A 26,076-nucleotide genomic window follows, 5' to 3' on the forward strand; every position below is an offset into this window, starting at 1 on the left:
ATTAATATATTTGACAGTATTTAGATAGTTATTCTTAGTGCAATGAGAATTGAGTAATTGTATTTTGGTAATATTCTCATTCTTGTATAAATGCGAGTAATATACATTTAATTAGTTGGCGACAATGAATTACAAGTAGGGACTTTGTTGTTACAAAATCCATCGAAATCTGTCCTTTCAGTTCTTAACGTTGTTACACGAGCACGTGGTTATAAGTGTGATTATTAAATTCAAGGAAAAATACAAGCGTAATCACGTAAGTACACATATAATAGTAATCATTAAAGTGCAAACTTTATCTATACGATGGGAAAAATTACTTACTTGTATTAATGTTCGATATATTTGTAGATATTCATACGGCTCCAAGCCATGCATTAGTGTTTTGCGTTAGACCATTTTCACTTTATTTATTAATTATTTCAATTTTTGTTTGCTTTATGTACATATACTATAAATATTACAGATTATACAGTCAATTTAACTTGCATATTTTGTGTAGTATGATGCAGAATTGTCTAGAACACTATACAGTATTGTATTTCCAGTGTCATTTGTCATCTGTTAATTGCATGAAACTCTCTCTGATTAGTTTTGCATAATACATTATCTACTATATTGACTATTATATCTTCTTTTATTAAAGTTAATATAGCAAGAGTGAGTTTTACATACAACTGTGCCAGTCTTGAATTAATTGAAAAGTGTTTGTAATTTCACCTTGTTGTACAATCTTTAAGTCTGAACATGACTGAATGTATTGTATATGTATGTATATATATAAAGTTTTTCTTTACAGAATGCCTCTTGCTAAAGATTTTCTGCATCCAAGTCCAGCTGAAGAAAAAAGGAAACACAAGTTGAAGAGACTTGTACAGAAACCAAACAGTTATTTCATGGATGTCAAGTGCCCTGGATGTTATGCCATCAAAACAATCTTTTCACATGCACAAAGATCTGTTGAATGCGATGGTTGCCGTACGATACTTTGTACATCCACAGGTGGTAAAGCACGATTGACAGAAGGTTGCTCTTTTAGGAGGAAGGTCCAATGCTAATGCAACAATTGTTAACACAACATAATGTACACATTTCTCTTTATATGCAAGAAATAAACATAATTACTATATATTTAACTTTTCTGTTTATTATATCCTGATTTTACTTGTATTGCACAATATATTGTAATATGTATAAATTTATTGTAGCTCTTCAAAACTTACATAAATTGAAACTAAAAAAATTATTGCAACTAATTATAGGTAAATTATGGATAAAAAAAAAAGTAATGCTTAATAGTTAGGGTGGACAATTGTCCATTGTATAAGCATGTAATGTGCAAACAGATCATTAACATACTTTGTCTTTATTTTGAATTACATTCAGTTACTTTATGATAAATTTAACAGTGTATTAAATCTGTTTAAATTTACAATAGGATATAAACAAACGTTTTCAATCAATTTCAATTGGATAAATTATACGCATAATATATAAGTGATCCGCATTAAACAAATAGTTCGATTATGGTCGTGAAATATAGTATTTGCATAAATTCAATGTTAAATGACTTGATACACTATTTAAGAATGCAGAATTGCATTGTACGCTTGAAATATGCCTGCAGCAACTTCCACAGAACGAGACTTTAGAGATAGCTGTAATTAAAATGTATTGGTAATTAAATATATTAGATACTTTATTATTTATAATCAAATTCATCTAAATTTGAACTTACAGTGACATCTGGATTTCCTGGCTGAAATTTCAATTCATTTAACACCCAAACATGATTTGTTAATTTAAGAGATTGATATAACATATCTTGTCCTTCCACATTTCTTTTGGCAATTGTAAATACATTATTTTGTTGCATTTTCTGAACAACTTGGTCTGCAGTTAACATTACTCCTTTTAATGTGTATTGTACCTACGGCATTAACATGAATTTATCGACACCATCTGTTGGTTGATATTGAACATAATGGTATAAAAAGGGGAACTAACAAATACCTCGTTTTGGGCAGGTATGTCTTTCCACGTACTAAGAAATACTCTTTTTTCTAATTGTCCATCCTCTAGAAAATACGTATTCATGGGAACAATACAAGCAAAATAAAATACATCGATATTATTTTTTATTGCAACTTGAAGATTATTCAAGGGTTCCATGCGCTGTACTGCGCCAGTGGTAGATAAGATTACACTGGTATCTACGCTAGCACCAGGATTCAAAGGACTTGGTACTTGTAATGGTGCTGCTGGTGTTAAGCCAAAACTATTTTTATTTAATTGTATTGCAAAACCTCCCATAGGTTGCATTGCTTTATTTGTAAATGTCATATCCATACTAATCTGTCCATTCCTATTAGAAAATTACATTAAACAGTTAATTTTAATTATATTCAAATTTACATTTCTTCAACATATATGCAAGGCATTTAGGTTATACCACTTACTTTCGCGAGAAAGTTCCCCATATGTCAATTCCTTTACCCTTTTCGGCAGGTAGCCAATTAACTTTAGGTGGTATATAAGAAGAAGGTCCTTGATTAAAACCAAATATGTCACCAAGAAGCCCTGTAGTACTTTGAGACACTACAGGCGCGGCAGTTCCTGTATCAGTACCACCCAAAATTCCATCTAAACCACCACCTAACAAATCTAAACCAAGTCCTGCTTGAGGAGCTGGAGTTGGAGCAACCATACTCGGACCACCTATAAAAGTTAATTCAACATATAATTTACAAAATTACCAAGACCATTCAAATAACAATAAAAAAATACTGACCAATATCCATACTAAGAAGATCCCCTATTAAAGAATCTTGAGCAGGAATGACTTGAGCATGGAGTTGTGTCGTTGCGTGTTGTGCTGAATCTTCGTTTGAATTACTTCTAGCAGGCAACGATTTTCTAGCACCTGCTGATCTACCTTCAACGAAGGCAGTGGGTGGTTTATGATAAACAGATGCCAAACTGGAAATGTGACATATTAATTCATCCAATAACGTTGGCTCTAACAAATCAGTCTCTTCCGAAATAAGAGGTTTCTCCGCAAGTACAACTTCTTTGGCAGCTGCTGGGTCGGTGCTAAGTAACCGCCAGTAAATGAATCCTCGATCTCGTAGATCAGGATTATCAGAATCTTGTGTTGCTAAACTAAGAACTTGCTGAACCAATTCTTGAGTATCCGTAGGTCTTTTAAGAAATAGTTTAACAATCGCTGTAAGTAATTGCAATTGTACTTGTGTATTTTCATCGTGGAATCCCTCTAAGAAACTTTCAAGGAGTTCGTCTGCATTATCAATACGTTCCGCATATTCTCCAATGATCCATATCATAGAAGCACGTGCTTCAGGCTCATCAAGCGTATCCAAATTTTCGCAAAGGGTCGAAATAATACTTTCATACTTGTTTGGATACTTTCGGAAAATGTCTTTTATAACTACAATTGCCTCTTGAACAACATAATTGACCTTCGTTTGTATTAGATCTAAAAGCGTCGAAACACACCGTTCAGCGGAAGGTTCAACTTTAATGGCACAACGACCAATAGCTCTGACAGCTTTTCGTACAAAGTCTACATCAACTTCTGTAGCATATTCTTTCAATTCAGATAAAACCTGAGCTATATTAGCTTGAGATGCTAGACGAATCATAATGTCTAACTTTTCAAGTTTAACGTAAATCGGATCGTTATATTTGACAAAGAAAACTTTCATTTCATGCTTTAAAATATCTGGGCGTTTCTGTACAATGAGATTTATATTTCTTAATGCTACATATTGAACTTCAGGTTCGGAACTAAGAAGAGTTACAAGAGGCGGAGCTAATTTTTTTGTTAAAGTTCCGACAAAGTCAGATTCGGATTGTAACATTTCCATTAATTTCATTAATACCTACAAATTAAAGAAGCAAATTTAACAAATAAAAATATGTACATAAACTTTCCAATTACAAACATTGACTTTTATTTAATGTACTACCTTAACAGCAGACAAAACAACTGCAGCATTGGCATGAGCTAAACGTGGAGTAATTCGTTCGCATATGCTTTGTGCTTCGCGATCGTCTTTAGGAGAATAATTTGCAAGTGAATCCAAAATGAAAACTTGACCCCACTCTGTACATTCATTAAGGGCTGTTAATAATTTGTTAATGGTCTGTGCATTCATTTCAACTAATGGCTGCCCACTTGGACTTGCTTCATTGATTTCTGATAAGGCAGCTACTGCATTTGCAACAACCTAAATAAGAAAATTGATTGAAAATATAAGTTGGTATTTTATGGCTAAAAAAACCTTTAAATGGCTTTGTCAGAAAATTCTTTATAAACCAATGCATTTTGTTTACTATTGAAAAATTAAGAATGTATTATCTACAATTTTTTAAAAACATTTTCACACAACAAGTAAATCTGTAACATTTACCATGGGATTACTGTCTGACAAAAGGTCTTTCAATTGATCCAAAAATCCTTGATCCTCGACTAAAGCTGCATTTATATCATAAAGCTTGGCCACGCATACGGCTGCAGTTTTACGAACATATGGATCCTCATCCTTCAGGCATTTCCGCAATGGCTCGCAGAGGTATTCAGTAATCTTGTCCACGCGTATACAACCCATTGTACGAACTGCTAATGCTCGAATCAGCGGATTTGGGTCCTCGCAATCCTGCGCAAAAATCGGGCAAGCCAGGGATTCAAGTCTAGTCACAGCAGTGGCTATCTATCTCAACCCATGAATTTTAACGAAGTAGAAAATGGTATGGTACCTTTGTCATCGGAGATGTCGCTAGCTCCTTTTGCGTGTCAGAACGAAAAAGGTCAAATTGGTCACCGTCACCATTTTGATTAATTATTAAATATTATACTTATCAACCATTTAATGTTATGTGATGCAGAACTGATCATTTTTTAAAGAGCACGAGATATCTTTCTTAATATCTTCATTCATAATTCTTTGGTTTTATTAATAATTTACAAATTAAAATTAAATTATAAGTTCCACATTAAATTTGGTATCATGCACATTGGAATATGTTACATGATATCTCTTCAAACATTAACAAAATATACATCTACGTGTTTATAATAATTGCATTATGAAATATTAGTCTCAACACTGATTACACTTATTAATTAACACTAAAGTTTTGAAAAGAATAAAACACTTTGCGTGCAGATAGTGTAAATATGCACTGCATACAAGCAGCATTATAATGCAGTCATACATATAAAATGAACATTTAAGGAACTGTTTTATTCATGCTGTTTACACATTAGACATTGTGGCTAAGGAACAAATTTTGTTTCTACCACAGAGGGTGTTTTAATACAATTTCTTAATGACCAATTACATCTTTATTACAAGTATAGCTGTGTTATTATTGTACAAGTTTCTACAAGCTGTTTAATTGTACATAATATTGCTGTGACTTGAAAAAGTTCCATGCTCCATTTTGAGAAATGGCACAAATTATATTAGTGCATTAATATAAAGAACTAACACATATTTTTTTGGTTTTTCCGACGACTTATTTAATTATTTCACTAAATGTTACAATTGTCATAATTCCATTCCTGTTTTTGATGCTAAACTGAATTGAAAAGAGATACTGGAATTTGGTGGTAACAAACCAGTATAATCATGACAGATCAATGGAAATTATTAATGTAACTGTAGAATTGAAAATTTAAGATAATATAAGTTGTATCTTATTTAGCCAAATTCCAGTCTCGTGCCCTTTGAAAAATAAGCAATTCATTAAGAGAGAACAAAAGGTACATTCCGTCCCATAACGCAGACAGCTCTGTGCAAACTGATGTAATTTGCAAAGCACAGTCTGTACATGATGCGAGGCAGGCTGTAAAATTAATATTAAATTTATTTGAAAAAAATACATATAACTTAAGGAAACTTTCCATAAAACTTTTTCCAGCTTGCCTCTTTGCAGACAGAGACTCTTAACATCATCCAAGTGTCATTAAAATATATAAAGGGTAAAAGTGCATTAATAAAACATGATAAATATTTGTTGAATTTCTAAGCTACATTACCTTGACAAATGTGTTGACAGCCATGATGGCCATGTCTGGTTGACTTTTGGCATAATTCATCAGGTACAAATACACCAGCTTTTTCAGCTCCAAATTGTCTGTTTGCATACAGTTCACCACATCTGGGAATAGTGCTGATACATCTTTACCCACAGTCATGGAAGCAATCACCTAAACATAGTAGATTACATTTAAGTAACTAATAATTAATAGGATATCATTGCAAAGTGAAAATAACAACTATATAAAAAAGCAACTATGAAAAATCACAAAGATAATAATGTTGTTATTACATTAAATCTGAAATATAAACACATGATTTATGCTGATTTTAATTCAATGTTTATAACACTAAATTAAAAATGAAATCAAATTTTTGAAAAACAATTGGAAAATATATAATAAATAAACAGTAATATCATTAAGATCTCTCAATTTGAAGAAAATTTATTGTATATCTCCAGCCATCCTTTTTTTAGTGCAGCATGTAACAAATTTGTTGATTTCATGTTTATAAAAGTAAAAATTTTTACATTTAGAAATGATGTTGCAAATTAAAATACAAATTTCATGAAGCAAATAAAATACAACACACAATGTGAAAGAAGAATTTATACCATTATTTTAATAAACTTATCTTACAAAAAAAAACACATTACCTTTCAAAATCACATTTTAGCTGCATGAAATTACTTATTTACTATTCATGAAATGTAAGTACATTGGTGAAATGAATGAAATCAATATTAAATTATTACATGATTAATATTTAAATTTATATTCTATAAAAATAAAAAATGATTTCTTTAATAAATCAACTCACCTTCTTCACAGCTTCTTTCTTTTTCTCCTTCTTGTCATTATTCAACTCTGATTTAAGTTCAAATATTTCTCCTTTCTTGGTAGTAGTAAAATACTTTGAGTCTGTCATCTTAAATTTTGGAAATTCTTCGAAAAATTATATGCAAGTATCAGGTGTATACTCTGAAAAAGAAACAACTATACATCATTGTAGGTGCAGTAGTGTGGCAAAATTAAATAAGGTTTCAATATAGTAAACCACGATTGGATCAATGTTCAGTGTATATAGCGCCGTTCTACTAACTTGAACCGAAATGCGAAATGTTAAGAAATTTTATTCATTTGAATAGCAAATAAAAGTACTTTTTATGATTGTACAAATCAGAAAACATTAAGGATCCTTGAAATTCGATATAATAACGATATATAGTAAATAATGTAACTCTACGAAAATTCATTACAGATTCGTCTCACGACATTGCGAAACAATTCGAATGATCTTTAAAATTTGTTATTTAGAAATACTTAATTCCGAAGTACCTCAACTGTTTTAAACAGTCAACAAATGTAAAAAGATCGTTGGTTGACAGTACATTGACAGCTCCTTATGCAAAACGCCCTTCTAACCATGAACTAAATACTCGCAATGGATCCATAAGATAAGTCTCACTTCGGATGACTTCTGCTAACGCGTTATGTTTTCTGCATAGACTGGCATAGACCTAGGAATGTAGGAACGATGGGAAAGCTCAGGTTATCGATGAGGAGAGTGAAGTTCGAGAGGGGCCAACAATTATGCCTAGATATGATTGGTTGCCTTCTACGAAAATTATTAACCGTAGATTAATATAGATGCTCAAGGATGTTATCGTACTATTGATAATTAATAAACTAATTGAATAAACGTATACGTATACGATACAATCAAATAAAATACTTCGTTCCTATATGTTTAGGGTAAAATTTATCTCTAGAACCTAAATAATAAATTATATAGTTTGGCAACTGGATGATTGTTTCACATGTTTCGTCATTAGATGGCGCGTGAGACAGTATTTGAAACTTCATAATTATCTATAGATCAATATTGTTAGAATAAACTTAAATTTATATTAACCAATCGGTACTAAATTATTAAACAGGGTATTTTTTCTATTAATATTTTCTTGAAATAACGAATAAAAGAGCCATCCGGATACTGTAAAACAGCGCATCATACTTTTATTTAAGACAATAAAATTGATAAAAAAAAATCTTGTTACATTGTATCTCTTTGCGTTGTCATTCTAAACATTTTGCTTACCATGCAGATAAAAGCATACAACGATGACCCATCGGTGACTAAGAACGTTTCAGTGACACACCGAAGTCATGACACACCTTCTGAATGTGTTAGTTCATTAGTAAAAAAATTCATATTTTATTTTTGAGTATTACTTAATTTTCTTAACATTAACAGAGTATCAAATAAATTATGGTAACGACATTATTTGTCCAAAGTGATTGTTACGCATACATAAATCATACAAAAGTTTAAAAATTTTGTTTCAAAACGCGATATACGTTCATAACAAGTATAACCATAAGAACTCTATGACGTACTTTGCGACAAAACATAAAATGCTAAAACTATAAAATTTGTTGACTAATAATTAACAATATACAATGTTTCGTTTAATTTCAGTTTTACTGACAAGCGCAGCAGAATTACCGAACAAATATTACATGAGAATTCAATAAGAAAACAAACATTTTAAACATTTCGTTTTCCTTTACGCTTTTAGTTTGCAACAAGCGAGACCGCGACTTATTCTATTACAACTGCAATTATACTAAGATGATAATATGACGATAACTCGTAGAATAGAGAGTCCATTCAACATTTTAACACATTTTACGCTCGATTTGTATACGTACTAAAAACATAATAAACAAAATAAAAAATTGTAACGTTTAGTTGAGTATGTAGCAATCTTTCATCTTCCAGCTGAAATAATTCAAATATAACGTAATCATATAATTACAATATACATTTATATAATAATGTTATGTCAAGGATATGAGTACATCACATTCAATTTATGATACTGTTCTCAGTCCAACAACCGTTGGCTTTAAAGTATTTAAAGCAAAATTATTGAAGTCTATAATATGTACTATTAGACTATACAATAGTATGTAACAAAATTAAAATCTGTTTTAATCTATCAGTCACTTGCACATTTTAAATTAGAGGTATAATCAAGCTATTGTAAGCACGCTTGAACCTTTTCGATCCATTCTTGCGCAGTTGCTGCATCGCCGGCACAAAAATTATATGTTCGCCTGTTTGTACGAAGCTACAAATATAAATGTTCATGTAATACGACTTGCGTCGTTCGAAAAATAAAATATAAAAATGATTGTATAGTTACATCAAAGAATGATTTATCGTCTGTTTTCTTTGGTGGTCCTGGCATTGGCGCAGCTGGAGTTACAGACACTACTTCTGCTAGATCTGCCAAATTAAATGAATTTTATGTGTTTATAACTGTAGCGGATGAACAATATAACTTATATATTTCTTACATATTTTACGTACCTATATAACCCTTACAATGAGAATCCTCCATTGCATCATAATACCTCAACTGGTGTTTTATAGAGTCTAACACGAACCATCTTTGTTTCCAACCTTTCAGCAAAGCACCTCGTTTATAAAGGTAACCTTCGTGTGTCCTATTTTCCGCAACATTACTAGAGAATTGTTCGTAATATTGTGAAGAAGTTTGTATCGTAGTAACACCTATAAATATTATATAAATAATTGTAATTCAGGAAGATTCATAATAAACGATAAAATAATGTAACAATTGTACTTGAGTTCACGCTCCCATTATCACCACCGCTTCGCGTGAGTGTGTGTGTTTGTAAATTGTCGGACACTGTTTTATATTTTGTGCAATTTTTTGGCACTGCATCAGCGCACTTGTCGTGACACACATGGCCACAATCAACACATCGCAAACCCGCTTTTACAGGACCCCATAATACACCAGAACAAGCATCGCAATGAGTTGGCGTGGCTGAATCTAATCTCTCAAATCTACAACAATTTACTTTCTGAATACGCAACATGGATCTAATTTCTGCGTCAACGAAAGATTTGACTCTATACTATGCGAATTACCTATGAGGATGTGCGTAAACGGATCCATCATTTCCAGATGTATTTCCACCAGCGAGTTTACCTCTCAGAAGTAATTCTAATGTAGAACGTTTATGAATTAATCGACCATGGTATCTGACCAATGCAGTGCTAAATGATGCGTGTCTCTGTACATAAAGAAGTAAGAAATATTATACTTTAAATATAAATATAAGTGCTTTGACCATTTAATTCATTACTAACAGCAAGTGAGTCTGTATTTGGCAGTTCAAGTTTGTCCCAAAGAACTTTCCATTTTTGTGGTAAATGGCCTAATTCAGTTTCTAGTTTATGGATTTCCTCTAAAAGATGAGAAAATTGATCGGGTACCATTGTGCTTATACCATCATATCTGAAATAATGATAATATTAATAAGATGATACGGTAACATAAAGAAATTCGATCTTACCCTTGGGTAACCACTTTACGATTGCTTTTAACCACGCCATCAGCGGCTTCTGCTTCTTCTTCTTGTTGTGAATCTTGTTGCAATACTTCTAAATCATATGCAGGCCCATGAGCCAGTTCCTCTTCTAAATAATACTGCCAGATATCAAGACTTGGCAAGTGCGAAACAGGTCTTAACACCGTATACTCCGTATTAGGAGTATACATGAAATTATAAAACAAGGGACATCTTGCATGTTGTTTTTCAATATAATCAAATATACTTTGACCAAGATTACATCCTATATTTGTCCCTGCTAATCTACCTCCAGGATAAATCGTTTCATCGTCGCTACCTGTGTCTACACCTTTGTGATGACTTGTTAACGATCCTCTTTTGTCTTCAACAGCAGTAATGCCACATTCCATTCTATCGAATTCACAGTCTAACAAAAATGTACGAAACCGACAAGAAACCGAATGATATGCCAAGAATTTTAAGTAATATTCATTAAATTCAAACGCTAAGGGGAATTGATTCTGAATTTGATGTACTATATCGAGAAATTGCAGGAACGTGGGAGTAAAGTTTGTAGTTTGAGAATTCGCGGCGAGATTGCTTCTATGTCCGAATCTATGACCAAAGCCAAGCCATTCTTTCTCAATCAAGGTTCGGAAGCCATCGATAGTTCTATAATGTGGATCAAGACATACTTGAGCAACAGAACAAACTGTTGCAGTAGTGTCCCACCCTTCCTCTAAACAAACAGCTACCGATGAGCCCTGTACATCCATTAAGTCTATAACGGCTCCGGCTAATTGCATTAAATTTTGAAGTTGTTGTAACCATTCTGAACTTTCGATTAACCTGAAATTACGAATGTAACTTGTTAAAAAATCTCATATTTACTACAATTACATGGTCTTCGAATAAGTTATATATACTTGTAGAAACTTTGATCTGGTTCTATGTTTGGAGAGCTAGGAACACAGGCTCGCATAAGTTTTTTAAATGCAGCTTTAGTATGCCTTACGTCGAAATATTCCACTGGAATGAAGTCTGTTTTTGGAGCTGATTCCGCTTTAACTCCCTTAGGTGTATGAAAGGTAAATTATAATTAAATCATATCATGCACGCGTTAAATAATTTCCAAATAAATACTTACTTTCATGTGCGCTTTTTCACCAAGAATGTATAATGCAGCACGTTGGAAAGTATGAACGCATTCTGTACCACTATCCGAGTCTGCAGAATGTCTCACGGTTCCACGTTGGTGAACTGAAGTTAAGGAGGCTTGAGAATTTTGCCTTTTATCTTTCAATGAACCCCAGCGTCCGAAATTTTTAGGGCCCTTGCCACCTGATGAACTATAGGAAATGCACAATACATTGTTTAATTTGTGTTTCCCATCTATTCTATAACATCTTAGGGGGGTATCGGAGTAGAAATTATCGGAATCAATAAATCCAAGAATTTTCTCATAATTTATATTCGTTTTTTTCCTGTTCACGAGAATCATTGGAATCATTGAAATCTTATTTTTAAGAGTCCTATACCCCCTTAAATATAAAACTACAGTAAACAAATATATACAGTGAGTCCTCGAGTTACGCGGATTCGTAGATATGCAATTGTACTCGCACTTATATCCTTGTACATACATATTTTGTATGTATGTATGTTTTCTTCAATTTTTTCTCTTCATAGAGGAATATATATGCATCTGTTTATCTTTAATTTTTGTAAGATTGTATAGTAAATTAATGTATTTTAAAAATTGTATACTAAATGTATTGTAGCAAGAAAGAAAGATCAATATTAGCAAGAATTGCTATTATTCTGGGTTAGACATTTTAGTTACTCATAAGAAGATCTAAAGCTCTGTAATCCAAATTATATATAGGTTTTGAAAATAAATATATGACAGGACAATTAAAAATAATGATAAAAGGAATATACAACAACGTTACTTTGGAACTGATCTTTTTTCTTCCTGACAATATATCGTACACATGCAATTCGACTTACACGGAAAGCTCCAGAACGAATTAACCGCATAAGTCGAGGACTTACTGTACCTCAATGTTCCAATCGCTTTGTTAAATGGATTTCGTCGCGATTGCTCAGGCGTAGCATTACGATCTTCAGCAGCTAGTAATAGAGAATCAATACTGAGAGAACTGTCAGACATTCCCCATGCAGAACCTTGCCTCAATGCGGATAATGGTGTCGCAGACACTAGAGCCATAATATATTTTTCTTGTTCTAGGGATGACGTTGTTTCTGATGATGTTGCTGTTGGTAATAATAGTAAAATCGTAGTTAAGCATTATATAAAAAAATTACAAAATTATAGAACAAAATCGTAATCAATACCTTTTAAATTACCAGCAGACGTCGGGTGAGCTTTTAACATTCCCATCACACCTTTCCCATGATAACCTGCTCCTCTAATGAGAAGTGCCTTTGTTCTTAGATGTCTCCAAGTAACTACGGGTAATCTGTTATGTCTATAAAGTCGACAAAATCGTCGAATACTTTCATCCGACACCGATGAGGGAACTATAAGAAGTGCAGGGTAGCTTTTGCAAGTCATATAGGCACAATTCACCGAAGACAGTCGAAACGGTTCATTCCTACGATTACTGTGTGGACCATTTGAATATAATCCCAAACGATACCAGTCTCTAACATAACTACGTTCGGATAATCGTTCTAAAGTTTTTGCATCGGTTGGTGGTTGAGTTACAATGCCAGGAATTTCAAAATCATCTACTGTAAAAATTATATATTACGAGTAAACGTAATTTATTAATATAATCAGCATTTTTAACTTACCACTAAGATCATCATCGTGACTTAAATCATTATTATCTGTTACTGGCAAACTCATTCGGCCAGGTGATGTCATGTACTTATTGTTAGTAATAATATTCATATTTGGCAAGACATATTTCTGTCTTTTAGACGACTGTTTTGGTTTAAAACCGGCCTTACGAGCAGTTTTTAATAGCGTTTTCTTAGCAAATCCCCTGAAAAAAAAAAGATAATAGTTTGATTGCAGTAACTAATAAACAGAATTATGTCTAAGTAAAAGTCGACTTACTTAAGAGTAGCATTTTTTTCCTTTCCTTTGTGGTGAGCAGGTTGTGTGACTAATACTTGACCGTTAAAAGCAAAATGATGGAAGATATGTGGTGGATATCGAGCTTTGTGAACTAGTTTTCGTAAAGTTTCAATATTTTCGGGAGTAACTTCTTCGTCAAATGCTAATTTTATTAATTGAAAGGTACAAGAACGTAATTGAAGGCCTTCTTGTAAACACTGATCCAAATGTGCTAAATGTTGTACAGCAACTCGTTTCTCTTTAGTTAAAGATGTTACAGGGAAGGCTCGAACTACTAATTGTTCACAAGCAAATGGATCGCAAGGTATTCCTTTAAATACGATTCTGTAATTAGTAAGGAATATAGCTCCTTCTGCTGGCAAGAGTGGTGGTATCTTTGGCAATCCTCCAGGACTTTCTTCTCTTCCATCTGGTAGAAGATAAACCCGTAAACCATCCATAATAACTTCTTCACCAGGTAACATATTAGGTGTCAAAATCTTAGGCTTCTGTATTGGAGGTAATCTCTTGCTTTCTCTATGTACAGCCTCAAGAGTTTCAATATGCATGTGAACAACACCTGGAACCATTTGGTGTAGACATCTAACGTGTTCAGTACTCACACCTCCTTCGGTACAAACACGATCTACGAATCGTGAAACCATTCGAATAACGGCGCTGCCGGTTTCCCCGGGATCGTTTTCTTCAAATCCTGACTCTGCATCACCACTATCGCTTGCTACGCTATTTGTAATACTATTACTTGCTCTTTCATCGTCATAAACGTTGTCCTGCCGATGCGTTTTCGCTCCTATATCTAATGGAACCAATAAATAAACCATTCTATTTGCATAGTGAATTGCTTGACTGTACATAGTACTTTCTTCACTTGCGATAAGTTCCTTTTGTTTTTCTGGATCAATCGTTGGCCAAATCCTCATTTGTTCGGCGGCTATTTCAAGAGCCGATGGTTCTTGAATTTGATATATTGAGTATCGGTCGCGAAATAGAAATTCTTTGCCATCGCGTGGGCTGATAGGACTTAAAATTCCATCGTTTATAAGCCGAGGCGGAGAATTTTCTCCGGGGAGATATAATCTTTTAATGTCTTTTTGTACATCCAAATAAAAAGCATCTTCCCAAAATTGTTGATTCTGCCATACGGGGTGTTCTTGGATACAAGTATAAGCGAACTGAATAACTCCTGTGCAAAGTTTTCTGCAAAATGCTGTTGCAAGAGGAAGAAGTGCAGCAGCAACTCCATGTTCATCCATGGACGAATCATCTTGCAATGCACAGTTCATTAATCGAACTACAAGATCGAATTGTTGATGTTCTAACATGGCTTTATTTCCAACAACATGCTGTGATAGTTCCATGCACAGTGCTAAACGAGCAGCTTTGCTCTTCAATGCTCTTAGTACGGCTGGAAAGGTTTTACGAGCATCCGATATTTTATTTTCAAATATACAATTTATACAGTTACGTAGAACCTCGAGCCTACGCGCAGAATTGCTAACCAACTGCCTAGTGTCATGGACAAATGAAATATGTGGACCCATAGGTACAATACGAGGCTGTGACGGTCTTAATGATGATAATCTATACAATGTAAATCGAAATTAATGTGAAATATCATGTAGTAATAGTATGTGCATCATAGTATAACAGTAGATCAAATGCGTTCATAATACGAACCTAACTTTGACACTATTTTTGGCAAGACCTTCATCTATAATTGCTTGAACTTGCTCTGGATTAATACGTGGCAGAAGTGGCTGATGTATTCTAGCAAACGCTCCTTCGGGTGGTTTCAAAATTTTTTGTACGTATGGTTGAGGATTTGGATTCTCATTTGTGTACAATTGTTGTGCTAATTCTTGAATATGCGTTAAGATACGTCCTAACGATAACACACATTTAAAAAATCTGTTATATACTTAGTTGAGGCCTATTATGCACAATAAAATATATATTTTATACACACATCAATGTTGTTGATTGTATATCATTGTACTATTATTACTTACTGTGGTCTTGTGCTTCTTGTTTCAGTTGGTCGCTTAAATTGCTATACAATTCGTCCCATACATCGCACGGCCTCCACGGTGGTCCCCTTTCCACGATGAAGGAAGTAAAAAACATACAATCCAAAACTCTAGTCGTAAAGTCACAATCAGTTAAGCCTCGTTCCCCTAAGAAAGCTGCCTAGAAATAACAAATCGAGTTCTTACTTCTTGTCTAAATATATTATTAAATGAATACATTGGATAGCGATTACGAACCTTATGAAATGTTATAACAGGTTTTGGATGAATTCTTATCAGTGTCAGACAACTTCTGTAGCCTTGCAATAACTGAGCAAAAGTTCTCATAAAAACTGCTCTCAATTCCTTATCTAGCATAGGAGAATGAGGAGCTCTTGTTGCAAGTGGTGGAAAAGCATAATCTGCACAGGATAATTCTGGCTGTAATACTAAAGACAATGCATCCTGTGTCTGTGAAAGAAGTGGTTCTGGAAGTAATGGAAGCGAAACTCCATCTGGAACCATGATAGAACCTCCATCTAAATCAGCCACTATTACATCCATCTAGAAAAAATGTAACGATTTCTAAAAGATAATCATACAATGGCAAGGGATAATATTAGGATGGCATCAAATATATCTTACAAGTTCTGCAACTTCATGCTTTAGTGAACTGTGCACACCCATAATGAATGGAGTAGGTGTACTGAGTACTTCCACTAAAGCTGCTGGTAGAAGAGGAATGTAAACATGCGTGTATCTAAATGGATACATTAACGCGGTAAGAGCACGACATCCTTCAGTCAATCGTGAATAACTTGCAGAATGAAAAAGTATTTTATGTTCTGTCATAACAGCACAGAATAATACTAATACATTACGAATACCTGTAAAATATGAAGATGCATTGTTAATCAGAAACTTACTAAGGAAATATATCTGTAATGATAGTTGTTTCATTTTTACCTAGTTGTTGAAATAAAAGATTAACACTACTGTGAGTTATTGGAAGAGAGGGACTAATTGGAGGTTGAAGCGCTTGACGATCGCCTGCACCAATGCTAAATCGTACTTGTGGTCCACCAGCAGGTGGTACTTGTATACAACCTAATATGTTTCCTACCAGAGTTTCTAATGGTATACCAAAATTTTCTACGTACACAGTATATATAATACCGAGGCAATTCTGAAATAATAATGTAAAAATAATACCATTATACATAGAAATAGTGACAATATTTTTAATATAGACAACATTTTACATACTCTAAAAGTTTCGATGTAGTCAAGTCTGGAGACCAGCACCAGACATTTAGGTGCATACATAATGCTGTGATGTGCAATTGCAGGTATTGTTCTAACCAAAGAACGACTATCACCATCTACTGGATCTTCTTCTTCGTCTACAGGTTTACTTGGCATAATTGAAACAGTTTCGTTAAAACACATACAAGCACAGTAATGACGATTTGCATCAATGTCAGTTAATATAGATACAAAAAACCGTGGTTCTTGTCTTTCTGTAGATAAAGCCCATCCTTGTGGTTGACAAAACTATAAAACATCACCAAATTATATATAAAGCCTATAAACAACAAAAAGGAATCTTACCCATTCTATTCCTTCGATAAATGGTGTATCAGGCCAATCCTTTTCTGGAAACCTTTGTAAAATGATTCCATTACTTATACCACCTCCTGCAATAAAAATATTTCTATATAATACAAGTACATGAAAACCTTAATTTAACAACCCTGATGTAATATCCCATATAGGTACATTTGTAGTTCTTGGTTTTGTGTATCATTCTATACCTAATTAGTCTGTTAAATCAAGGTTTTACAATATTTTAATTTCTTAATACTTTGTTACTGTTGAATTAAAAACTATTTAACAGAAGGACATTATAGGCAATAGAATATCAATATCAATTACTAATATATCAATAATCATAAAAATAGCTAAACAGGTGCAGTTTAAATTAATTTATACAAGGGTTTCAAATATAATAGATTTTGATCCTCTTCAATAACATAAATGTTCTTGTCATTCTGTCTAAAAGATAGAGTAGATAATTGATTATTATAAACCAGCTTTAGTATACACATCAATATCATAATGTTCAATTGCTGTCACAAGTTAAGTGTTCATTAATCATGTACATTAAGATGATTGGTGTGTGTTTGAAACATAACTGTTGAAGGAGTTTTTGATACATACTCTCTTTTTCGTGGTCGTAGCCGACCACAACAAAGTAGTCGGCTAACCGGAACATTTCGGTGTACTCGTGGGGCTGCGTGGGGGTGATAGCGCCCAACATCCCACGTAGACTTTAATACACGTGATTTCATGGACCGTATCCTACCAAGCAACGATCAACTACCTTGTGTCAACGTTTCACGTAAATACCTATCAATATGCAAATTAAGCGTACAACATCGAAAACATTTTGTGATCCCAGTTCTTTCGTTTAAACACTCCACAAGTCCTGGACTGGAGTGCCAAAAACGTAGTATCGTTGCGAATACATTTGAAAAATGTTCTCTCCCTTGTACAAAGATTCTCGGAAGGTGGTTGAAAGTTTAAAGTCACCACACGTACCGTTGAAACGAGATTCTTCGCAGTTGTTACGTTTAGGAAAGAAGCTCGCCCGTCATCACAAACGCGGGATATTCTATTTATTTGATAAATCACAATATGATGCCACACCCCGAAGCTTTAATCCATAACCTTCCAAACTTAAGCGCCACATTGAGTGTTTGTTGAACCGCATATGAACCAAAACGCGCCACGGATATACGAACGAAGAGACGAACGCGCTATAATTCGCGTTTAATTTTACTTTTTTTTTTGTCTTCTGCTTGGGTTACCGAGAGTACCCTGAATCTGAAAATATACGGATTACTGTAGACGTTACCTCGATGAAACTTTATATTGCGTTCATATTCAGATCATTGCACGTTGCGTACAAATGCATGTGCATTGTTCAACAAGATGAAACTTGAGTAAACAAAATCACGTGACTGAAACAGAATTTCATTGGACTATTGCCGTGTTATTTTAAATAAAAGCGTAGATTGGATCTGTCGTCGAATAGATTGAAAAACGGTAAAATGCAGAACTTTTATTACAATAATTATAATTATTGCAATTTTAACGTGTATAAGAAAGAGCAACGACATTATTATTTATGCACATAAATTCATAGCATTTTACTGTAATAGATCTCGATCAATATGCTTCTATCTATATCAGGATTTGGTTTAAATCACGATAAGAGTTTCGTTTCTCTATTATGGTGCTATTATGTGATACGACTTTTAGAAGACGCAAGCGCAATCAAAATCAGGACTGATTTAGGACCTGAAAAACATCAGAGTTTCGCCTCTGTAAGAGTACTCTGTAATATAGACATAGAGTTCGTATATTACACTCTGCTCTCTGCATCAATAACGTAAAACAGAAACATAACATTGTAACCTGCGGTAAAATTTTTCGTTAACAAACATTGTAAAATGAAAATATATGTATATTGAACTTCATAATTATTGTACACTAATGGACTTTAATTACTGTACCATTTTCGGCATACTAATTGTTACAGTCATATAAAAGCGTAATTGAAGTGTTGTATAAGAATTGCAGTAAAATCGTGTTATCCATTTTTTGAAGATACGTTCATTTTACGAAAAACTTCGTTCGCCGTTGTTTACGATTATTTTGTACAAACAAGTGGTGAGTTTACACGCTAACAATTAAGATAACTGAACGAACACAGCGGAAGAAACTGTAGATTTATTTAAAAATTATTCAATTGGTAGGATCTGTATTCGAAACGTGTAATTGTATTCTTATGTTTCGCATTCTTTTCATGCTTTTACATAAATTATTTAAATAAAGTGTACATATAATTAGTAATATATCTATTTAAAAAAATTACTTATATAGAACAGATTTATGTTCCTATATATAGTTTCATAAAGTTAGCATTGTGTTTGAACAAATTTCGCCATAACCTTATACATATTTTTGTTCCCATTTGTTTTTTAAATTGAAATTTCCTGAATGAACGAAATCAGTTTCGTATCGTGAACGTTTTAATATGTTGATAATAGTATGCATAAATGATAAATTAATGTATTAAATGTTACAGGTAAAAAATGGTAGTGCTTAGCAATTTTCTTGCGCCACAGAAAGGAATACATCATGAAGAGCAAAATACCACTGTGTACATTAATGATAGAGAGGTGGGAAAAGGAACTCTGTATATTACAGAGAGGTAAAAACTGAAATGAAACAAATTTAGGTTCCAAAGTACTACTTACATGTTTTAATGTAACGTTCGCATTGGTAGCTTGCTTTCTTGGGTGAACTATGATACACAACAAGGATTTTCACTTGAATATCCTCATATATCTTTACATGCCATATCAAGAGATGAACAAGTACATCCAAGACAATGTCTATATATTATGGTTGATGCAAAAGTAGACCTTCCAGGTATATATGCTTTTCTTTGAACATATACATATATTTATTTTAGGAAAGAGTAAAATTAAATATAATTTAATTAACTCTTTCATCAGTTATTTACATTTTTCATGCAACTGTTTGCACAGATGTGCCATTACCACCATCCTCTGAAAGTGGTTCAGAAAATGAAGACGAAGATGCAGACACCCCCATCACAGAAATGAGATTTGCTCCTGATAATACAAATAACTTGGAAGCAATGTTTCAAGCAATGAATCAGTGTCAAGCACTTCATCCTGATCCACAAGATAGTTTTTCAGATGGTAGATAAAACAATTGTAATGTGCAAAAATTTGACGTGTTGTAAGAACTTTATATGTATAAAGTATGTGTGTTTTCACAGCTGAAGAAGATATTTATGAAGATGCAGAAGAAGATGATTTTGAAAATTATGAAGTTGGTGCTGGAGATGCTCCTTATATTTTACCAACAGGTAATATTTATAACTTGCAACTATTATTATTATCTAGCTATTACTATGAAAGAGCTCAATGGAGTTGATTACTTTACCATAAAATAGGTTGTCAATGAGAAAACTACTATTAAAAAATTATACTGTAAGTCTATGTAAATGTTTATTATGATTCTATATCATTAGAACAAATAGGTACCAATCACAATGGCACAGAAGCAGACGAAGCTATGGAGATAGAAGCAGGTCAATTTGAAGATGCAGAGGAAGATCCATAAAGTATGATGACAACATCAAAATGCAGATATGCATTTAGTATTAATTTATAATTACCAGAATCATATATTATGGTAGATATGTGATATTATGACAGACTGTATAACAGAGCTGTATCAAACATAAAAAACACCTAACATTTATTTATATTCATTTTGTACACGGTAATAATTTCTTAGGTAAAAATAAATAATTGCATATCAAACTCAACTCCTTGTTTGTACATATAATTGAATTTTTTCTTAATAAATTATTAATTTCTTATAATGATTTCAATAAAAATAAAGTTTAATATGTATAATGAGTACGAGTTTTAAAAATACTCGATTAATATCGTACGAATTAATGATTTTCATGTAACACAATTTTATGATACAGTCTTAAACATATTATATTTCTTTCATATTTAACAAAGGTTTGATTAAATTATAGAAGAAATTCCGGCGTATATCGATATGTAAATATTGTAAAATTTTTTATAAAATTTACATAACTGATATCAATGATAGAGCAATTTGATCAAATCAGTAATTTAAAAAATTTGAAATTATTTTTATTCGTACATAAAAGTTATGTAATTTATTATACATATACCAAGCAACAATACAGTTATATTTAAATGTATCGATTGTATAAAAAAAACCGTAACTTTGTTATTCGATTTTTTTCATTTAAATATATTGAAATACATATTGACACTTATGATATACTAATGCATTTTTAATATACTTACAAAACAATATCCTTTACAAGAAAAATCACATATGATAGAGAATCTGTATCGATAACAGACAGACGTGGATTTCAAATTAAAAATGAAACAATAGTCTGTTGCAAGTTGCTACACAGAAAATATAGAGATCGTTTAATTTTATGTAAAATTACTTGTGATTTTATAATATGACAAATATTCTTTCAAGAATAATGAAATGAGTCTATCGAATCTTTTTTGGACCAAAAATAAGATCGGCATCCGGTGCGCCTTTAGGATGATTATATTTTTGTCGCCGTTCTCTATTTAAATTTACTGTCACTGGTCTTGTACTTTGATTAATTGTTTCTTGATAATCTTCTTCCTCCTGTCTTTCTGTAATGTTCAATGTCAATCTTTTAACTCGTTCTTTTTCTTCTTTCTGTTCTTGTTCACGATTTCGAAGGTTCATTGCCAACTCTGACGAGACAGGAACTGCCAAGTTTTTGTACTGTTGTTTGTTACCTTTTCTGAGCATAAGCACGAAGTCGACTGTACTATTATCAGTAGGTCTCTCTTGCAATTGTTCATACGTTTTTTTAGTACTTTTTACATGCAAAGGAACTGAAATGTCTACTTGTTGTGGTTTCACTGAATCTCGCATTCTATCTTGTATATTATCCGAAACCATTTTATCGAGAGCCGACAAAAAGTCATCGTCTTCCGGGCAACTTACTCTTCTAGGACCAGCTGGTAATGCTGCATTTAATTCTGTAACATCCATTAGAACACCATCTGTACCACCTTCTGAAAGACTTTGATCTCCCTGTGTATTTTCTTGAGTACCCATAGTATCATCCCTCTCTGCATCAGCTGTCCACTCTTCTTCCGATTGTGCCTCGGAACAATCTTCAGATTCTTCAAAATGTAAATCAGCTACACCTTTAGCATCCCCACTGCCATTTCCAGTGGTGATAGTTAGTTCTTCATCTCCTTCTGCAATTACACCCATATCAGATTCTCCATCTGTACGAGTAGCACCATCCTCAGCAATAGGATTTCCAAGAGTTGGGTATAACGTATTTCGTAATTCCTCCACAGCACATTGGGCTTCTTTGTAACTTTGAAACAATTGCATTTTAGGCCTTAGCATTGTTAACGTGTCACGATACATGTAATCTATACCTACAGGAAAAGGATTCTCGGGAGTCCAAATAGGATCTGTGTATTTAAACCAATAATAATTTTGAAAGAATATTAAAAAATAATCAAGTTTTTTCTTGCTAGAACCACCACTAAAATACTGTCCACAGGTTTCTAATAATGTACAAACTAGTCGAATTCTAAACAGGTGGTCGGGTGGATCGAGGATACTTGGTACAGCATGATCCATACTAACTCCAAAAGTAATCAAAAGGTATAGGGTTCGGAAAATATCTCCACTTTCTACCATTCGATAGTTATACAATTCTCCAAGATATTTAACCATAGCGATACGACGTTGATTAAATTTTGGTAAATTAATTTCCATACATAGTCTTATATCTTCCAACACACCATCGACTACGTGAGGGCCTATAGTTTCATAGTGTGCAACAAGTCCTGCTAATAAACTTCCTACGCAACGAATATTTAAATATTTAACATTATATGCGGCAGTGAGACATTTAATGGCATAAGACGAAACACTTTCGTCTTCCCAGTCTAACTTACGCATCCATTTAAGAACTTTATCGGTATTTGTCTTTGAGAGATCCTGATACAATAATTTTCTTATAAATTCATGAATCGGTGGTCTGTCCTTTCTAGAAACACCACCTGTAGATTCTGGTGGATTTACAAAATAATATGCATTCTCAATTATCGTTACATAACGCGAATCCAATGCAGTGACTGCTTTTTTACGCATCATTTGTTCTAAATATACTTTTGTTCTTTGGTGTGAATCCGGCGAACAAAATAAATATCTTCCACATGTTTCTAATAAATTGCAAGCCATTTCAATATGATGATGAGTAAAATCATGTAACAGAACTTTTAAGCAGTATAATGCCTCTATCTTTGAGTAAAGTTTAAATTTGACCAGTTCTCCAATATATCTGACAACTTTTACTTTTGATTCAATGTTAATTTGATCCTTTTTGCGTACATGATATATAAAATCATGCTTTAACATTAGACACAGATCATTTCCCACATCAGGCATAACAGGATAAAGGATAGCAGCCAAACGTGAATAGAATGGTAATAGATCCAAACGAATTCTAGACACACCAAATAATGCTTTTACTAACTTCTTCTTGTTATGTTTTGTGTTGAGAGTCATTAAAAAATGTACTGCTGCGTTGTCTATCATTTCACGATTTACACAAGTTGGTAGATGAGTTAGAAACGCATCCAAAAGTATTTTATTACTTATGTTTGAGACTTGAGGTTCATCTACTTCTGCTTCGGGTTCATCTACTTTTTCCGTTTCTTCTAATTCGTCAAACGTTACTTCTTCGTCTAAGGCTTCTTCGCTTATCGGGGCGTCTTGCTTAGGTACTTCTTTTAAATATGATCCTGGAAGAAATACTACCAAGTCAGGTAAAACTTCATAGAATCGTCTAGTTTCGTCGTCTCCCCACATATCCTCTAAGATACTATTTTCTTCTCCTTCGCTAATCATTTTCAACGTCTCTTCCGCTTCTGCTTTCATTTCATTATCAATAGGAAGTTCTGGCATGGGTTCATCCAAAGTATCAGAAAAACTTTGTACATTATTGAGCAACCGTTCATACGATACTTGAAGACTCTCAAGTTTTTCCTTTCTTTCAGAACTTAATTCACCCCTGGTTTGTAATATTTTTCGATTCTGTTTTTCAAAAGCTTGGAGATCCTTGTGCTCTTTTAATAAGTGCTTACACAACGAATTGTAATAATCTCGTAGTAATAATCTAACATTCTGTTGTTTATCAGGTGAAAGTAATTTGCTTTTAGGAATTTGTACATTCAATTTTTCTGATATTTCCCTTACTCGTTTAGGTACAAGACCTGCATAATCTTCACCACAGTGTTTGCAAAAACTTAATATAATGATTGCATTATTGTGCTCCTCTTTATCCATATTAATTAAAACTGTTAATGCTGAGCCAAGCAAAGGTAACCCTTGCTTATGCGTGAAAATTCCTGCATTAACTAACTCAGCATAAAAGCGGAGGTCTACTCTAAGTTTGCTTGGATTTGCAATCTTATCTACAACTTTCAGAGATAAAATTCTTTGCCAATTTTCAAAGAAATGCGTTGAGAATTCTGCATATGTCTGATGCAGAAAACTGCATACTTTAATAGCAGGTGCAACATCTGTCATTTTTAATTTGGCATCCACTAGAGCAGTGGCAACTTCACTTACATATTTTGTTAAATTTAAATGCGTCATATCCTTAAGAACTGTATCTAATTGTATGCTACTAAAATTTTTCAATTTTTTTACAAATGTTGTGTTCCTTTTTAGGGTTGAATCTAGTTTGCTAAAATATGTATCTGGGGGTCGATTAGGGTTTAAATTAGATGCTCGAATCTCTTCTTTTGTAGCAAGGCGTTGTTCCGTTTCTTTTACATACTCCATCAAGTATTGTTTGTCTTCTTCGGATATAACATCCTGTTCAACAGCTGGCTCTGCAGCTTCTGGTGCTGGTTCCTCAACTTTTGACATGATTTAAATCTGTCATGTAAAATACATATATTTTTACAAAATATAATGTACAATAAATATTCGTATGCGTTTAAAAAAAAAACTGCACTATATATATATATATTGTGTGAGTTATGCAGAAAATATCGAAGAATTGGTAAAACCGTTCTTTTTTTTGTGAAGACTCTATATTATAAAATGTCAAAATCTCTACTCCAAATTTTGCAGTTTATTAGAAATCATGCTATTATCACAGGTAAACTTATAAATATCTTAAATTTACACATACTTTATTGAAAAAAATGCAATATTTCTGTAATACTATCGATAAAATCTTTTTAAAATTACGAAATATTGTTCGTATTGTTTTATAGTACTTAATATATTTGCATTTAAATGACAAGTAACACAATTTATATAAAAATGAAATATTTTTGTTTGAAACAAGAGTGAAACTTATGTTATTCTTATTATTTTATTCAAATTTTATGTAATAAAATTCTTAGAATTGTTTACTTACGTCTTTCAAGTACAAATGAGGTTATATTATGGCAGACGACAGCTACTCAGTAGCTGTGCGTGGTGTTATCACCATATATGTAATACAACTATATCATATAGTTGTGTGGTATGTAGCCAAATAGTGTATATGGCTAGCCGTCCATGGTTATCCTATGCTGCCTATAAGAAGCACTGTTCCTACATTACGGTACGGGAATATATTTCCCTCCCATTCTAAGCGTACTCCGAATGATATGAGCATGCGTCAAGTTGATTGTCTCAGCCAATAGGAAAGTAAAATTCAAATACACGAAATCATCTTTTTGTTTTGAATCAGTACCAGGTTCTAATTACCTGGCATCACTGCATCAAAATTCGTTTAATTGTTCATGTTCATTCTCGCGGAAGTCTTTGTG

General features: G+C 33.0%; 5 protein-coding genes across 9 annotated transcripts; 2 read left to right on the top strand and 3 right to left on the bottom strand.

Annotated features, from left to right (window-relative positions):
- Window positions 1-101: 101 nt before the first annotated feature.
- On the top strand, window positions 102-1,131 carry LOC128874318 (40S ribosomal protein S27). Its single transcript, XM_054118954.1, has 2 exons — window positions 102-256; window positions 800-1,131. The coding sequence occupies exon 2, from the start codon at window positions 801-803 to the stop codon at window positions 1,056-1,058; it is 258 nt and encodes an 85-aa protein (XP_053974929.1). The 5' UTR covers window positions 102-256; window position 800; the 3' UTR covers window positions 1,059-1,131.
- A 216-nt stretch (window positions 1,132-1,347) lies between these two features.
- On the bottom strand, window positions 1,348-7,569 carry LOC128874316 (AP-1 complex subunit beta-1). 2 transcript variants are annotated; one of them, XM_054118949.1, is made up of 11 exons: window positions 7,406-7,569; window positions 6,888-7,048; window positions 6,065-6,235; window positions 4,780-4,806; window positions 4,434-4,679; window positions 3,990-4,250; window positions 2,792-3,902; window positions 2,460-2,718; window positions 2,014-2,365; window positions 1,739-1,930; window positions 1,348-1,658 (listed from the first exon to the last, which is right to left on the bottom strand). In XM_054118949.1, exons 2-11 carry the CDS (start codon window positions 6,993-6,995, stop codon window positions 1,584-1,586), a joined length of 2,802 nt encoding a protein of 933 aa, XP_053974924.1. In that variant the 5' UTR covers window positions 6,996-7,048; window positions 7,406-7,569; the 3' UTR covers window positions 1,348-1,583. The 2 variants fall into 2 exon arrangements, with proteins under 2 accessions (XP_053974924.1, XP_053974925.1); XM_054118950.1 differs by lacking the exon at window positions 4,780-4,806.
- Window positions 7,570-8,061: 492 nt separating this feature from the next.
- Window positions 8,062-17,971, bottom strand: LOC128873315 (myotubularin-related protein 13). Its single transcript, XM_054116814.1, has 21 exons — window positions 17,795-17,971; window positions 17,186-17,271; window positions 16,841-17,128; window positions 16,541-16,760; window positions 16,220-16,461; window positions 15,833-16,138; window positions 15,578-15,755; window positions 15,246-15,450; window positions 13,548-15,149; window positions 13,280-13,473; window positions 12,818-13,216; window positions 12,520-12,736; window positions 11,607-11,808; window positions 11,386-11,531; window positions 10,463-11,308; window positions 10,257-10,404; window positions 10,035-10,180; window positions 9,724-9,950; window positions 9,447-9,650; window positions 9,280-9,362; window positions 8,062-9,204 (listed from the first exon to the last, which is right to left on the bottom strand). Exons 1-21 carry the CDS (start codon window positions 17,892-17,894, stop codon window positions 9,112-9,114), a joined length of 6,132 nt encoding a protein of 2,043 aa, XP_053972789.1. The 5' UTR covers window positions 17,895-17,971; the 3' UTR covers window positions 8,062-9,111.
- On the top strand, window positions 17,957-21,005 carry LOC128873317 (methylosome subunit pICln). Of its 4 annotated transcripts, none has more exons than XM_054116818.1 (6): window positions 17,957-17,975; window positions 19,728-19,853; window positions 19,929-20,074; window positions 20,194-20,370; window positions 20,451-20,540; window positions 20,706-21,005. In XM_054116818.1, exons 2-6 carry the CDS (start codon window positions 19,735-19,737, stop codon window positions 20,795-20,797), a joined length of 624 nt encoding a protein of 207 aa, XP_053972793.1. In that variant the 5' UTR covers window positions 17,957-17,975; window positions 19,728-19,734; the 3' UTR covers window positions 20,798-21,005. The 4 variants fall into 4 exon arrangements, with proteins under 4 accessions (XP_053972793.1, XP_053972792.1, XP_053972791.1 ...); XM_054116817.1 differs by lacking the exon at window positions 17,957-17,975 and adding an exon at window positions 18,948-19,059; XM_054116816.1 differs by lacking the exon at window positions 17,957-17,975 and adding an exon at window positions 18,970-19,309.
- A 327-nt stretch (window positions 21,006-21,332) lies between these two features.
- On the bottom strand, window positions 21,333-25,830 carry LOC128873316 (regulator of nonsense transcripts 2). Its single transcript, XM_054116815.1, has 2 exons — window positions 25,680-25,830; window positions 21,333-25,189 (listed from the first exon to the last, which is right to left on the bottom strand). The coding sequence occupies exon 2, from the start codon at window positions 25,178-25,180 to the stop codon at window positions 21,731-21,733; it is 3,450 nt and encodes a 1,149-aa protein (XP_053972790.1). The 5' UTR covers window positions 25,181-25,189; window positions 25,680-25,830; the 3' UTR covers window positions 21,333-21,730.
- Between the last annotated feature and the right edge of the window lie 246 nt (window positions 25,831-26,076).

The sequence above is a fragment of the Hylaeus volcanicus genome, chromosome 3 (genome assembly GCF_026283585.1).
Source record: "Hylaeus volcanicus isolate JK05 chromosome 3, UHH_iyHylVolc1.0_haploid, whole genome shotgun sequence".
Classification (NCBI taxonomy): domain Eukaryota; kingdom Metazoa; phylum Arthropoda; class Insecta; order Hymenoptera; family Colletidae; genus Hylaeus; species Hylaeus volcanicus.

Excerpts from the sequence above, each read along its gene's own strand:
- LOC128874316 (XM_054118949.1), bottom strand. The coding sequence starts at position 6,995 with ATGACAGACTCAAAGTATTTTACTACTACCAAGAAAGGAGAAATATTT. Across the intron at positions 4,251-4,433 it reads TGTCAGACAGTAATCCCATG|GTTGTTGCAAATGCAGTAGC; the intron begins GTAAATGTTACA and ends TTTCTTATTTAG. Across the intron at positions 2,719-2,791 it reads TCTTCTTAGTATGGATATTG|GTGGTCCGAGTATGGTTGCT; the intron begins GTCAGTATTTTT and ends TAACTTTTATAG.
- LOC128873316 (XM_054116815.1), bottom strand. The coding sequence starts at position 25,180 with ATGTCAAAAGTTGAGGAACCAGCACCAGAAGCTGCAGAGCCAGCTGTT.
- LOC128873317 (XM_054116818.1), top strand. The coding sequence starts at position 19,735 with ATGGTAGTGCTTAGCAATTTTCTTGCGCCACAGAAAGGAATACATCAT. Across the intron at positions 19,854-19,928 it reads ACTCTGTATATTACAGAGAG|CTTGCTTTCTTGGGTGAACT; the intron begins GTAAAAACTGAA and ends TCGCATTGGTAG. Across the intron at positions 20,541-20,705 it reads TCCTTATATTTTACCAACAG|AACAAATAGGTACCAATCAC; the intron begins GTAATATTTATA and ends CTATATCATTAG.
- LOC128874318 (XM_054118954.1), top strand. The coding sequence starts at position 801 with ATGCCTCTTGCTAAAGATTTTCTGCATCCAAGTCCAGCTGAAGAAAAA.
- LOC128873315 (XM_054116814.1), bottom strand. The coding sequence starts at position 17,894 with ATGTTGGGCGCTATCACCCCCACGCAGCCCCACGAGTACACCGAAATG. Across the intron at positions 17,272-17,794 it reads CTACGACCACGAAAAAGAGA|GAGGTGGTATAAGTAATGGA; the intron begins GTATGTATCAAA and ends TTTTTATTGCAG. Across the intron at positions 13,474-13,547 it reads GAAAAAAATGCTACTCTTAA|GGGATTTGCTAAGAAAACGC; the intron begins GTAAGTCGACTT and ends TTTTTTTTTCAG.